This window comes from Babylonia areolata, chromosome 27 (genome assembly GCF_041734735.1).
Source record: "Babylonia areolata isolate BAREFJ2019XMU chromosome 27, ASM4173473v1, whole genome shotgun sequence".
NCBI classification, from domain to species: domain Eukaryota; kingdom Metazoa; phylum Mollusca; class Gastropoda; order Neogastropoda; family Buccinidae; genus Babylonia; species Babylonia areolata.
Genome location: NC_134902.1, coordinates 11,083,946 through 11,100,251, shown reverse-complemented (window position 1 = coordinate 11,100,251; position 16,306 = coordinate 11,083,946). Strand labels below are relative to the sequence as shown.

The 16,306-nt window shown below is 47.6% G+C and overlaps 1 protein-coding gene across 2 annotated transcripts in view; it reads right to left on the bottom strand.

Moving 5' to 3' along the window:
* The window catches only part of LOC143301217 (PAX-interacting protein 1-like), a 96,571-nt gene that overhangs the window by 37,217 nt on the left and 43,048 nt on the right, over positions 1–16,306 (bottom strand). For both annotated transcript variants that reach the window (XM_076615345.1, XM_076615346.1), the window contains exons 13-14: positions 13,655–13,792; positions 2,534–2,655 (exon numbers count right to left, since the gene is read on the bottom strand). In XM_076615345.1, the coding sequence (XP_076471460.1) occupies positions 2,534–2,655; positions 13,655–13,792 (260 nt within the window). The remainder of the gene's footprint in view (positions 1–2,533; positions 2,656–13,654; positions 13,793–16,306) is intronic.

The window sequence follows — 16,306 nt, the reverse complement described above, 5'->3', positions numbered from 1 at the left end:
AAGTGACAATAAAAAGCATAAGTGCAATACAACCCAGCCCCTGGCTCAGACTCCATTCCAGCTGAGGTCTACAAAGAAGGTGGTATGGCGCTGACTGAGAAGCTTCATCAGCTGTTCCAGCTCATCTGGCAGCATGAGGCAGTTCCACAGGACTTCAAAGACGCTTCCATCATACACCCGTACAAGCGCAAAGGAAATCGTCAGGCCTGTGACAACCATCGTGGAATATCCCTGCTGTCCGTTGCAGGCAAGACTCTGGCCAGAGTGCTACTCAACCGACTCATAGCGCACCTTGAGCAAGGTCTCCTACCAGAGAGCCAGTGTGGCTTCCAGAAAGAATGCGGGACTATCGACATGGTGATTGCTGCCAGGCAGCTCCAGGAGAAGTGTCAGGAACAGAACGCCGACCTTTACTCCACCTATGTCGATCTGACCAAGGCCTTCGATACTGTTAGCAGAGATAGCCTTTGGAGAATCATGGCGAAGTACGGATGTCCCAGAAAGTTCATCACCATTATACGGCAACTACACGATGGGATGCTGGCCCGAGTCCAAGACAATGGAGAGAACCATTCCCTGTCTCCAACGGAGTCAAGCAAGGGTGTGTTCTTGCCCCCATCCTGTTCAGTCTCATGTTTTCAGCCATGCTGACAGATGCCTTCAGAGACGCTGACGTAGGCATTGGCATCAGGTACCACACAGATGGCTCACTCTTCAACCTCAGGAGGCTTCAAGCAAAAACCAAGGTGAGGACAGACACCGTCAACGACTTCCTGTTTGCTGATGATTGCGCTCTCAACGCCGCCTCCAAAGCTGACATGCAAAACAGCGTCGACAAGTTCTCTGCTGCCTGTGACAACTTTGGCCTCACAATCAGCACAAACAAGACTGAGGTGATGCACCAGCCAGCTCCAGGAAAGCCTTACGTTGAACCAAACATCTTCATCAATGGGCAACGACTGAACGCAGTGGACAAGTTCACATACCTGGGCAGTACACTCTCTCGCACAGTTGTCATCGACGACGAAGTGAATGCCAGACTTGCCAAAGCCAGTGCTGCCTTCGGCAGACTCCATAAGAACGTTTGGAACAGGAGAGGCATCACCCTGGAGACGAAGCTCAAAGTATACAAGGCCAAAGTTCTCACCACACTGCTCTATGGATGTGAATCATGGACGGTCTACAAACGCCACGCCAAAAAAGCTGAACCACTTCCACACCACCAGCCTCAGAAAACTTCTCGGCATAAAGTGGCAAGAGAAGATCCCTGACACAGAGGTGCTCACTCGTGCAAACTTGCCCAGCATCTACACCATCTTGATGCAGGCCCAGCTGCGCTGGGCAGGCCATGTAGTTCGCATGCCAGACCACCGGCTCCCCAAGAAACTGCTGTAAGGCGAACTCCAGCATGGCAAGCGCTCCCATGGAGGCCAAAAGAAGCACTTCAAAGACACTCTGAAAGCTTCTCTGAAGGCCTTCAACGACACATGGGAGCTGAATGCAATGGACAGACCAAAGTGGCGTTCCGCTGTCCACAAAGGCGCCAAATCCTGTGAGGCCAACAGAATCGCTGCAGCAGAGCAACACAGACAGGCCAGGAAAAGCAGTGCCAGCAAGTCCCCGACAGCCGCCACCATCCCCTGTCCACACTGCATCAGAACCTTCTGGGCGCGGATTGGCCTGACCAGTCATCTGCGCACCCACAGAGCCCAACCCACCCACCCCCAGGATGACTAGATGGTCCTCATCGATCCTGACGGACAAACCACACACACACACAAAATAAAATCAACTCAAAGTGTAATGCAACAAAGCAATGTGTAATTGAATCCATTCAAGGCGTAATACAACCTAGTACCGTGAAATAAAATCCAATTAAAGCTGACTTGCTGGCAGCTGTGAATCACATTACTCTCAGTGTGGAGACCGTCCTTCCCTGACTGACCTTTCTCATCCCCTCAGCTTATGTTATTAGACGTCATAACTAAGTCATTAACTTTCTAACTCACAAGGCTTTTATTAATACCCAACTGTCGACTAATTAGCTGCCTGCATGCAAATTTCAGATACAATATTACAGTCAACAGCGCAGGCCTTGTGGTGATGCACCTGACTAAGAAGCAAATGTCAGCAGGTTTGAATCTCACATCTTTACTCCTGGCTCCACTACACCAGTGGTGGTCTGGGTGCTTTTCAATCAGCTAAGATGACAAATAGGAGTCCTGTATGCAGCATGTATTTGCACACATTAAAGAACCCTTGGCAACAAGAGGGTTGTCCCTCAAAAGAATTACTCAGAAAAATCCACTTACATAGGAAACATATACACTTTGCAGACAGAAAAAAAGAAGAAAAAAAGGTGGTGCTGCAATGTGCCAATAAAATGTCCCCACAGACAGCAGCCCAGATTTCACATGGATAAATTAGTCATGACAAATAGTAGAAATACAATACCATACACAATACAAAACTTGGATTAAAAAAACAAAAACAAAAAAAACCAACAGCACATTGCTCTGCAGTCACTGCTCACCGTTTGCAGACGAGGACAGAGTTGGTGCGTGTCATGTAGCCCGTGTACTTTGCACCGATGGCACTGATCATCTGCTTCACCCTCTTCCGCTCCTCTCCCACAAAGTTGGTGATGCTGATGATCTGTCACAGTGGTTCATGACTCAACATTCATTATTCCATGTCAATGTTAAAAGTGTTTGCAAAAACATGTGGCTTTTGAAAACAAACAACGGACACAATAGCCTTATGGTTAAAGCGTTGGACTTTCAATCTGAACATCCCGGGTTCGAATCCCGTTAACGGCGCCTGGTGGATAAAAGGTGGAGATTTTTCCAATCTTCCAGGTCAACATATGTGCAGACCTGCTTGTGCCTGAACCCCCTTCATGTGTATACACAAGCAGATCAAAACACACATTAAATTCATGTCAGCGTTCGGTGGATTATGGAAACAAGAACATACCCAGCATGCACACCCCTAAAAACAGAGTATGGCTACCTACATGGCAGGGTAAAAACAGTCATACACGTAAAAGCCCACTCGTGTATATACGAGTGAATGTGGGAGCTGCAGCCCACAAACGAAGAAGAAGAAGAAGAAAACAAACCATTTCAATCAATTCCTGACAAATTATTTTATGAGATTTTTTCACAGCTCATTTAAAATGGACTGCCTTTACCTAAATTCTGGATTGGTTTTCTGACAACATCTGAGAGAACTGTGACCAAGACAGTAAGCGTACTGCTGGTGATGTGGAGGAGACAGCACAACTCTGGGTGTAGCTGTGCAGCGCCAAAATGGACTGGTCTGTGTTGCCAGGCACTGCATCACTTTTTGTCTCAACAGATTTTTGTGAGTGAAATTCAGGCTGTTCACCACAGGGAAAGTGCATCGCTACAGTGCAGCGCCATCTGCTTCTTTCTTCTGTCTTCTCTGCAAGTATGTATGGTTTTTTCTCTCTTTTTTTTTTACAGAATTTGTCAGAGATTACCCTTTTCTTGTGGGTTCTTTGTGTGTGCTAAGAGCATGCTGCACGCAGGGCTTTGGTTTACTGTCTCATCCGAAAGACAATCACTTCATTCCTGATGTTTAACATCATTCTTAACTGTTTCAAGACCAACATTATGGACACGGCTGTGCCGCTTAACTTCCAGCAGAGCTATTTAGTTCCAGAGTTCAGTGAGCGGTCAGGAGCACGGCTGCTGACCTAGATTCCTCTGGGATGGGAGGGGGGGGGAAAGGGGAGCGCGCGCCGCGCTCTTTGTGCCTATGTTTCCAGCAGAGAAAGGTGTATTGTTTAAGTGATTTTCATTTCATCGTATTCGTGCACAGTCACTTTTGTTTGCTGTCATTTTTGTGTACATGATTCCAGTGAATGTGAACTTTAAGTGTGTCGTGTGATTTACCAGACACTGTCCGAGTGTTTGTGTTACATCCAGTTATTTGACCTAAGTGTGTGTGTGTGAGTGCCGACAAAAATGGAATCTGGTGCGGTAGCGGCAGCTTTGCTGACTGGACAACACACCTTCAGTGAACACTTGAGATGTTTGGATTGTATGTGTCGTGTGTGTGGTGAGCGGGTTCTCAGAAGAGTTAAAGATAAGGGGTTGAATGCAAGACTTTGTGCCAAGTATTCTTCTGAACTGTTTCGTTTTTTCAGCCTAGATGTTTCGAATGATGAAGAGGGCAAGCATCCCACATGCATTTGTATCAAGTGCTACAAAAAACTGATAAAAATTAAACATACTCTTGGAAATTCTCAGTTCAAAACTGCAAATGAAAATGTTGCACTTGACATTGACAGAATGTCCGAAATCTGGACAACTTTCGATCCAGATCTATCTTTGGATCAGTGCAAAACATGCTCTTTTCATCACTCAAAAAGTCAGTCTGGTCGTCCGAAAAAAAGACGATCAGCACCCGTAAAAAAATGCACGGATGACAGTTTTGATCCGTCTGACCTCTGCTTAGATACCGACGACAGTGTGTCAACGTCATTTTGTCAGTCCACATCAACGCCAGTCAAAAAAACAAGAACGCTGTGCACAAACACATCTCCAATCACACCCAAAACACCTGTCACTGACGCAGCTATATCACCCATCGCACTATTGAAACGCAAGACGGTGTATGTTGACTTAGAGGATGAGGATCTCAATAGATCTCTCACTGAAGAAGAAGAAAAGTTATACACACAACTAACACGCAGGAAATTGTTTCAGTCAGGAGACAAATTGACAGTTAGATGCAAAACTGGAGGTCAGCCAATAGTGTTGAAAAAAGTCACACAACCCCGCAAATCATCTGCCATAGCATCATCTCCTCTGAAGAAAAAACGGTCTCAAATTATGCAAAAAATTAGAAAGCACATCTCAGGGAACAGTAGAGAAGCCATAGTAAAACAGCAGGGGTCAGAAATCAAAAGATCAGCTCAGAGCCACAGACAACAGATACTGCAAGCTGCTGGATGTGGCCCAGTGAAAGTGACCAAAAAACAAGGGTCTGCACTGAGAGCTGCCATGGGGTTAAGCTGGGCACAACACAGGATACAAAAGAGGTTTTATGCCAGTATTGGTGTGGAACATGAAGGGGAAAGGAAGGAGAGGGAGGTGCAGAAAGAAGCAATGTTTGGGGAGGTAGAAATACAAAAGACAAAACTCATCTTTGTTGATAAAGAGGGAAGACAAACAGAGGAGGAAACAACAGTAGGAAAAATCAAAGACATTCCAAAGATGGTAGAAAACTTATTAGAGCAGTACGACAGAGAAAACAAGTTGACATGGCATGATGATAGAATACCACAGGATGAGATATGGGTAAAAATTGGAGGGGACCATGGAGGGGGGACATTCAAACTCATGCTTCAAATTGCAAATCTCACCAACCCCAACTCAAAACACAACACGTGTCTCCTGGCCATTGTAGACTGCAAGGACAGTCCAGACAATTTGAGAAGAATCTTAGAACCCTACAAAGAACAGCTAGCTGCTCTGCAGTCAATGACATGGCGAAACAAGAGAGTCAAAGTGACCTTGTTTGGGGACTATGACTTTCTCCTCAAACTGTATGGACTGTCAGGTGCTCAGGGGACACACCCATGTTTATACTGCACAGCATCCAAATCGCAAACGCAAAATCCACCTCACTGCAATGAAGGCAACATCACACAGCGCACATTACAGGGCATCAAGACAGACTACAACAAATACAAACACTCCAAGCAGAAAATCGCCAGCCTGCACAACAATGTAGTCAGGGAGCCTGTTGTTGACATAGAACTTAGCCAAGTGGCTCCCCCATACCTGCACATTCTTCTGGGAGTGGTCAAAAAACACCATGACCTGCTGGAGGGGGAGTGTCATTCTCTTGACAAAAAGATAGGAGAGTCAATAGCCAGCCAGGGAAAACAGATAGACAGCGACTCAGCCTTTTCTGAGTTTGTAGACAAGCTGAGACAGCTCCAAAGTGCTGAAGAAGAAAAGAGATTGCTAGAAAAAAAAAAAATTATGGTGCTTAGAGCCTCGCCGACCACTAAGGCCATCTCAAGGCTATCGCCGCGTCAATTACTACTACAAGGCTAAAAAAACAACCAATTAAAACGAGTCACCACTTCAAACTTTCCACTCCAAAGTTAAAAAAAAACTTCCATAGTTTAAAACCTTCAAATCTGGTTAAAAAGGTTCACTTCTTTTAAGAAGTCCATCAGCGCCCACGGAGGGACATCACGAAACAAAGTCTTCAAAGAAACCGCCGTGTAATGTCTGCGTCTAACGTCATGCAGATCCCAACAGTCAAGGAGCACGTGTTTCACGGTGAGAGGCTCGTCACAGGGAACGCATCGAGGGGCCTCCTCCCCCTTCAACAAGTAAGAATGAGTAAAAAAAGTGTGCCCCGTACGCAGTCTGCACAGCACAGATTCCTCCTTTCTGTTCTTCACCCCCGAAGGGAGGGTCTCCCCCAGGTCCGGACGGATCTGGAAGAGCTTGTTGTCCATCTGGGTGTTCCACTTCTCTTGCCATAGATCCTTAACGTAAGTATTGACCTTCCGCTTCATGTCTGTATAGGGTACCAAGGATCTGGACAATTCTTTCTTTACAGCGTTCCTGGCCAGCAGGTCCGCCCTTTCGTTACCACGAATGCCAACATGTCCGGGAACCCAGGCCAACACAACCTCGTATCCTTTCTTCGTTGCGAGAGTAAAAGTTTCATAAAATTCCAGCAGTTTGGGATGAGTGATATTCCTGCAGGCGATCGCCTCCAGGGCTGATAAGGAGTCGGAAAAGATCATGAATCTCTTCTGTTTGGAAGAGAGAACCATTTTTAACCCCAGGACCAGTGCGGTCAGTTCCGCGGTGTATACCGAGCTGTCAGACAGGATGTGTTCCGTTGAGGGCCGGTCAGGAAAGGCGGGACAGAACGCAGATGCGGCGACTCCGTCCTCTGACTTGGAACCGTCAGTGAAGATGCCTTGAAAGGTGGGGAATTTGTGGCACAGTTCCGAAAAGTAGGTTCTGTAGGCCAGAGAACTGGTGGTGTCCTTACGGTACGAGGCCAGATCGAATCGGACCTCAGGTGTTGTAAAGGTCCACGGGGGGCTGTCAGGGAACTTAGAGAAATCTGAGATGCCACTGACATCCAGATCGGCATTTTCCAAGTGCGGCTGAATGCGGAGTCCGAGAGGAGGTATGCAGTTTGGGTTGTCTGTAAATTTCTTATCGAAAGGGTTGTTGAATACAGCATCGTAAGCAGGGTTTGTAGGTTCCGAAAACAATTTCAAATAATAGTTCAGGGTCAGCTTCAGTCTGCGGTTGGAAAGAGGCGGTTCCCCCGCCTCTGCGTACAGGCTGTGCACAGGGGTGGTGCGGAAAGCACCCAAGCTGAGACGGAGCCCTTGGTGGTGTACAGGGTCCAACAGTTTCAGGTAGGACGGTCTGGCCGAGCCGTATACAACACTTCCATAATCCAGTTTGGACCGGACCAGGGCTCTGTAGAGGTGCAAGAGAGTCCTCTTATCAGCACCCCAGTTCGTGTGTGCCACAACTCGGATGATGTTCAGGGCTTTTAGGCAAGATATTTTCAGCTGTTTAATGTGGCTGAGAAAATTCAGCTTCTGATCGAAGACGACCCCTAGAAATCTGGCTTCCTTGACCGCCGGGATGGTGGATGTTCCCAGACGGATTTCAGGGTCCTGATAGAATTGGCGAAAATTATGAAAGTGGATGCATTCAGTTTTGGAGGACGAAAATGTGAAGCCATTCTCCTCTGCCCAACACTGGATTTTGTTGACGCAGAGCTGAAGCCGTCGCTGGATGCTGGCGTACGTGCTGCCGGTTGCATATAAAGCAAAATCATCCACGAACAGCGAGCTGTCCGATCCTTTCTGAACGGATTGAACGATGTCATTAATTTTGATGCTGAACAGAGCCGGCGACAGGATGCTCCCCTGCGGGACACCCAGCTCCTGCTCGTGAATGTCGGACAGGGTGGTGCCGACTCTCACCTGGAATTGTCTGTCTTGTAAAAAATTGTGGATAAACTGAGGCAGGTGTCCTCGGAAGCCGAGCTTGTGCAAGTCGGAAAGAATACCAAATTTCCACGTGGTATCGTAAGCTTTCTCCAGGTCAAAAAATATGGCCACCACATGTTGTTTGTTGACGAAAGCATTTCTTATCGTGGTTTCCAGACGAACCAGATGGTCAACGGTAGAGCGATGCTTGCGGAAACCGCACTGTTCCTTCGCCAGAAGGCCGTCGGTCTCTAGTTTCCACATCAGTCTACCGTTGACCATCTTCTCCATCAGTTTGCAGACGCAGCTGGTCAGTGCAATTGGGCGGTAGTTGGAGGGGTTCGAGGGGTCTTTTCCCGGTTTCGGCAGCGGGATTATGAGGGCTTTCCGCCAGGAGGGTGGAAAGAAGCCTGTGACCCAGATGTGGTTATAAACTTTAAGCAGGGTGTCCAGACAGGTTTGGGGAAGGTGCTTTAGGAGTTTATAATGGACTTCGTCCATTCCTGGACAGGAATCCGTACAGGTCTGAAGGGCAGATTTAAGTTCGTTCATTGTGAAAGGAAGGTTGTAATTCTCTGTGTTGTCGGAAAAGAAGTTACATGGTGTTTTTTCTGACAGGTTTTTGGTTTTAAGAAAGCGAGCAGATTTGTTAGCAGATCTCGAGTTCTGTTCTATTGTGGAGGCAAGCAAATTGGCAACTGCTTTCTTCTCTGTGACCAGAGCGTCTGAAAGTTTAAGATGGTGGAAGGTCGGGCATGCGTTTTTGCCCTTAATTCTTTTTAAAACCCTCCACACTTTCTTCTTGGGTGTGTTGGAGGTTAAGGAAGAGCAGAAATCTCTCCAAGACTTCCTCTGGCTCTTTTTAAAAACATACCTGGCTTTCGCCCTCAGCTGTTGATGGGTTCGAACGCTATCGGACTCCGGTCTCCGAAAGACGCGTCGCTGCGCTCTCTTCCGAGACTTGCGGGCCTCCCGACATTCCGCGTTGAACCAGGGCGTTCTAGGGACCTGAGGCTTGGAGGTAGACGATGGGACTGCTGCTTTGGCGCAATCTAAAACGATCCGAGTCAGAGCGTCAGCAGGGTCCTTGCTTTTCAATACTGTTTCTTCCTGCAGCTCCGCTCTTATCTTGGTGGTAAAAAAACTCCAGTCTGCTTTGTCGTAGTACAGGCGGTCAGGCAGAGAGTCACCTTCTCCATCTGTGGGGCGGAGGACGACAGGAAAGTGGTCACTCCCGTGCAGATCGTCGTGCACTTTCCACTCGTAGTCCAGGACCAACGATGGATCGCAGACCGACAGATCTAAACACGAGAGCTTTCCAGAGGACAGATGCAGGTAAGTGGGAGACTTGTCGTTAAGACAGCACAAGTCCATGTCAGAGAGAAGGTTTTCTAAGAGAAGACCTCGGGCTGATGTCATCTCACTTCCCCAGAGCGGGGAGTGTCCGTTGAAGTCGCCCAACAGTAAAAACGGACGTGGCAGCTGGTCGACCAGGTTCATGAGGTCCTGCCTCAGAACACGGACGGAAGGGGGAAGGTAGAGAGAGCAGACAGTGATGGTTTTCTCGAGCGTGACTCTGACTGCCACCGCCTGTAAAGGGGTGCTTAAAAGAACTGTACTGTATAAAAGGGACTTTCGAATAAAAAGAGCGACACCTCCCGTCAACCCCTCTTGCTTCGGTTGAGCGGGTTTAAAAACGGAGTTAAAACCAGAGAGAGATAAAACCTTGCCATCTCTTTGCAGAGTCTCCTGCAGTGCCAGCACTGAAGGTTTCAAAGCACGACAAAGCAGCTGGAGTTCCTGGAAGTTGGCATAGAATCCCCGGATATTCCAGTGGATCACTGCCATTAAAAAGGTTTTTTTAAAATAAAAAAAAAAAAAAAAAAATAAATAAATAAATAAAGCAGCAGCCTATTCCATCGCTACCCCCTGCTCCTCCACTTGCGGTGGCTCAAGGTCCGCCAGGATGGAATATTTGTTCTTTGACATAAATTTTTCGGGTTCCGACCGGGTCGGAATATCCACCACCTCGGCCCCTCCCGATCCCGCCGTGGCCGCAGCCCTCCCCTCCTTGAGTTTTGGAGGTGCGGGGGGCTTCCGGCCACTTCCGCCAGCCCGAGGGCCAGGCAGACGAGAGGCGGGGCGAGGGGGCCCGGGGGGTGGGGTGGGGCGGGAGGCGGACAACGTGCCTCCGCCCGAGGCTTTTCTCTCCCGCCCAGCAGCCCCTGAGGACTGCCGCGCAGGATGGGAAGGGGTGGACACAGCGCCTCCACCCAAGGCCAACGGTTCCGACGAGGCGGTTAAGTCGTCCGTCTGCGTTCCTGTGGACGTCGTCTGGACTGCGACGTCCACCGTCCCGGATCTGACGACAGAGGCATACGACGTCCTAGGCGACGCGGCCTCCACCTGTTTCCTTGCCTCAAAGAAGGAAATTTTCTGTTCTGTCTTGACTTTCTGAATTTGTTTTTCTTTCTTCCAGGCGGGGCAGTCCTTCGATGAGGACGGGTGGCCACCTCCGCAGTTCGCACACAGGGCTGCACTGACGCAATCGCCCTGGTGCGCCGCCTTCGAACAGGTGCCACACGCCTCTTCCTCCTTACATCTGTCTCTCACGTGTCCGAATTTCTGACACTTAAAGCATCTCAGAGGGGACGGTACGTACAGGCTGACATTAACTAGCAGGTATCCGACCCGAATGTCCTTGGGGACATCCGGGCAGCAGAAGGTGAGGAAGAAAGTGTTGGTCGGGACTCTGTCCGACCCCTTCCTCACCGTCACCCTGTACACATCGGTCACTCCCTGAGAGGACAGTTCGCTCTTGATCTCGGCCTCAGACACACCTTTCAACTCCGGGCATCTGATGACTCCCTTAGAGCAGTTGAGACCTTTGTGAGGGGAAATCTTCACTGCCCTATCCACGAAAGTGGTCGCCTTCAGAAGGAGCTGTGTCTGTCTTTTGGATTCTGTCTGTACTAAAAACGCTCCGCTCCTCAGCCTCTTGATGGATCTGAGCGATCCTGCCAGGCACTGAAAGCCCTTCTGGACAGCGAAGGGGCTGAGAGCCGACAAGGGCTTGTCGTCATCAGCGCCCTCCATCACTAGCCACGATGGCCAAAAACCAGAGGTCTCGACGACCTCCGACTCAGAGTCTGAGTCGTCCGTTCCCTGTCGTCGTCTTTTTCCGAGTTTGGGGGGGTGTATTTGTTTAGGATTCATGTTGAAAGAAAAATGTGAATTCATCCCTCCCTTACCCACCCACCATGGGGTCCAACTTAGGGGCCAGGGTCAAGGGAACACCAGCTTGACCCCTTCCAGGTTTCGGGAGGGATATACAACCAGCAGCCCAGCTCCAACGTGCTCCCCCCCGATCATGCCCAGCTCCCGGGGACAGAGAGCCGAGCACTACGGGGGTTACCTTCGTCAGCCACTTAACTGCCAGTCTTGACCCAGCCCCACGAAGGGGTAGCCGATTGACACACACGGGCCAATGTGTGCCGCCTGTCTTAGGAGAGGTCCGAGCCAAAGGGATGTGTTGAGAGCAGATTGCTAGAAACTAGGATTGTATTTAATGAGCCTGAAGGAGACAGTACACCACTCAGTGATTTCCAAAAACAGCAACGTGAGCTAGCAGACATGGTAGAAGAAAAAGATGCAGACATTGAATATCTCAAGACACAGCTTGACCTTCCACACCTGGCTGGCCCTCTCACACAACACTTAGATGCTGTACTTCAACAGCATAAAATACACAGACAGGCATACCACGGAGCATCATTCATTGGAAACCACTGTCACAAATATCTCAAGCCAGAAACAATAGAACACATCAGTGACAGTGTAGTCAAGAAAACAGGTGAACTGATTCAAGACGCGGACATAAACCTCAGAGCTAGGAACATTTCCCAAAGTTTAAAACACTAAACACGCTGTTCTCACGCATTCACGTAAACATCTCACATCAAAGACCCTTGACAGACAGTGACGTTGACACACTGGATAGTGACATCAAACAGTACATGTCTTTCTTCCGCCAACAATTCCCACAAACACGCATCATTCCCAAGCAACACATCCTAGAAAATCACTGCATTCCATTCATTCATTCTCACGGTTTTGGCCTGGCACTACACGGGGAACAAGGGGGGGAGGCAACACACGCAGTCGTCAATTCACTCAAAAAGAAAGTATTAGGGATGCAGTCACAAGATGACAAACTACGTGTCATCATGCAAGAGCACATGACTATTGTCTCCCCCATGCTTCAGCAAGTCGTACCCCAAGCAGGAGAATCACGGCACAAATCAAAAAGTAAAGAATAAAGAAATTTTCAGCCCTGTTCTTTTCTCCACCCTGAATCCCTCCCTCCCGCACACACACATTGTATGGAGAGAAAAAAAAGAAAAGAAAAAATGTTTGAGTTTAGTCAGTGTTACACTTCAACTGAGTGGATTACCAACTACAAACAAGGATTCATACGGATTTATAAGTTCAGGTAGGAATGTATTTTATTATTTAGAACTTACAAATGCATGTCAGTACGTTACATTGTGATTGTTTACTAAACGCATGGTATCGTCAAGGTGTATCTTTTAGAATGACCAAATGCATGTCGCAAGCAAAGGCACACATACTGACACGCAAAACATCTAGTTGGCGAAAATCTCTCCCCCTGTGTGCGTCTCTCTCTCCCTCTCTCTCTCTCTGTGCGTCTCTCTCTCTCCCTCTCTCTGTGCCTCTCCCCTTTCTCTCTCCGTACATGTTCCTCTGTTTCTCAGTATGTCTGTCCCTGCATATCTGTCTGTCTTTCTCTCTTCCCGTGATGTTGAGAGAAGTGTGAAACTTACGTGGCTGGCAGCAGTTCTCAGTGGAGCTGACCGTTAAATACTGACACTAATTCCGGGGCGGTCTGCCACCTCTAGGTAACGTATCGGCTATATTTTCCTTCCAATTGTATCGTGGAGACATGCATGTATATTATGATATAAGTTTTATCTCAAACTAAAGTGATATACACACACAACACGGAGTTGAATTTGAACTACGTTTCGTGTGTGTTCCTCAGTTCAAACAGAATGTTCGTGTGCTCGCTAAGTTTTGTACCGCTTGTACACTGCCTGTAGGAAATTAAACCTACTCATGTTTGGTATCGTTAAATTTGTCAGAGAATTACACATCCATTCACACCCATAGCGCCCTTCTTGTTGCATTCTGACATAGAGTATTATTTTTTTTAAAGCACATAACCCTGTTTCTGACAGTTTATCAGCAGCAGCGAAGCTGTTCACAGCTATACACACTGCCCGTGTAACATGCGCTCCGCAGAGAACAGCGCGAAGTTAGTGGTGCGGCAAAGCGCTGCCCCATATACTGCCTGCCTGTCTGTCCAGGCTATCACCTTTCCAACGTTTCACGCTCGCTCGCTGTTCATCCCTCTCCCCTCCGCTTCGCGCCAAAACTAAATGGGCTGCCTTGTGCCGCCGTGTGGACACTCTATCAGTGAGTACAGAAAACCCTTTCTCTGAGAATATCCACAAGCATATGCTTAAATGTCCGGTACAGCTCCACACACAGATTTCAGCCTCTGGAAAATCAAGTTACTGACACCCAGCAAGGCAGGCAGCCCAGTGCACAGACCTGGTTTTTGCAGGGTTTCTCTCCAGTGAACATCAGGGGGATGTGGAGTGCCTGCCATGGTGGCTGCATCTTCTTCAGCATCAGACAATCGTTCAACCAGAACGCTGTCACTAACCGCTTTTCCTCCTCTATCGCTTTCTGCACATGCAAAGAAATGACACATCATTGTTTGTGATGACGCACCAAAATCTCTGTAAATTTCTCCCTGAACTCTGCAAAGTCACTCAGGTGCTGCACAGAACTGTCCACAAGTTTCCTCCAGGTATGTCCATCGTCTGTCAGAGCCACGGTCTCTGCAAATTGTTTTCTTGTCCATAAGATTGTCAGTCCATCATTTTTTTCTGTCTCTCCCTGGTCTGAATTGGTCTTTTTTTAATGCTGTTTTGACTGATCTGTCAACTTTCAGGGATGTGAGAGGGACTGAAACAAAAAGGCTGGGGAATTTGGGGGGCAAAACCCAACTGAAGCTGACAAAAAATGTTTACAACCACAAGAACTGTGCAGAAATCGCTGCTGTTTCATTGTTCTGCATGTTTTTTTGTTTTGTTTTTTTAACTTCCACTCAAGCAAACAAACATACAAAATAAAGGAAAAACAATGCGCTATATGCCTAAAATCTGGAAAACATTTGGCTATATCAGAATATCATGATTGGACTATCTTAATGGATATATATTATTATATATATATATCATTTGTCTTAGTAATGTGTGTGCGTGTGTGTGTGTGTGTGTGTGGTGTGTGTGTGCATGTGTGCGCGCGCGCATGAGTGTGTGTGTGTATGTGTGTGTGAGGCATTCATATTGCTCATGTGCAAGTTTGAGAGGATGGTGAGGGGTAAACCAATAAGACTGAAGAACACGGGAACCAAGGTTGAGAGAGAGGGAAGGTAGTGCAAACATCTGTTATATCTATGAAAAAGCACTGACATCAAATGCCACTTTTGTTTTAGATAAGATGGACAGAGATTGCACACGCACATGTGTGAGTGTATGTGTGCATGCATGCACGTGTGCATCTGTGTGTTTGTGTCTGTATGTGTCTGTGTGGGGTAGGGTTGTGGCGTTTATGTGTTTGTAACCAACAGCAAAATGTGTGTACATGTGCGCATGCGTGTGTGTTCTCAGTCCATATCTGGTGTGAAAAACACTGCACACTGCATATTGCACATTAGCACATAACTGTGCTCTGAACACTGGAGTGAATCTTGTTTTGCTGGTGTTTTTTATTCAAAGCAAGCTTGTTGTGATAAGAAACCCTAGAAACAACATAGTAATTAACTCCCAGATCTAAGTAACACATAATGCATGGCACAATAGTTCACTGGTTCATAATAAAGGGACAAATCAAATCAAGGTGGTGATAATTTCCCCCCAAGTTTGCAGTCAAATTCATCACAACAGCCGCTGTCAATGATGTCATCCACTTTTCACACCCCTCCACTATTTCTCCCTGAATTTTCAGATTTCATGAACTGCGCTTGGGCTTTTCAGTGGCATTCATGCCTGACTAATGCATTCTTTTGTTCCTTTCAAAAAAAAGAAAAACAACATAATCAAGTGGAAAAGCACATTTATATGTCTCCGCATAGCTCTCACATTCCTGAACATTATTTTGGGTTCTCTTTGGCTGATTTTAAGGACTGGCAGGTAATCAGCCCTAACATGACCCCTGTGTAGTCGGGTAGGCTTTAAACAATATGATTTCATTTGATTTGATGTCTTTATGACAATAAATCCCGATATCAAGCCAACGTGATGCACCAAATCAAACCATGTTACTCATTGCCCAGCCAAATGTTAAGGGGTCATTTTAAATCTGGATTCCAATCAGTTCTAAAACCAGTAACAGACATGGTCACTTTATAGTATGTTTAATTAAAAGGCCAATTTAAGTCATGCTAAAAAGACCAATTCACCAACATCTTGTTTCAAACAACCATGTTCAAGGAGTCCAAATTTTTGCCATACCACAACAGAGAACCAAAGGGAGGAATTGTACCTTATAGCATTGTGTATTATTTTACAGTACTTTTAGTCACAACAGTTTTTTAGTAAGAAATCCAAGCTGCTCTCCGATGGGAGAGCGCATTGCCACGGTGCAGTACCACCAACCACCATGCATTACCACCAACCACAGTGCAGTACAACCAACCACCAACCACCATGCAGTACCACCAACCACCGTGCAGTACCACCACCAACCACAGTGCAGTACCACCAACCACCGTGCAGTACCAGTACTACCACCAACCACTGCAGTACCACCAACCACAGTGCAGTACCACCAACCACACCAACCACCGTACAGAACCACCAACCACACCAACCACCGTGCAGTACCACCAACCACACCAACCACCGTGCAGTACCACCAACCACCACACCAACCACAGTGCAGTACCACCAACCACACCAACCACCGTGCAGTACCACCAACCACCGTGCAGTACCACCAACCACCGTGCAGTACCACCAACCACACCAACCACCGTGCAGTACCACCAACCACACCAACCACCGTGCAGTACCACCAACCACCACACCAACCACCGTGCAGTACCACCAACCACACCAACCACCGTGCAGTACCACCAACCACCGTGCAGTACCACCAACCACCGTGCAGTACCACCAACCACCGTGCAGTACC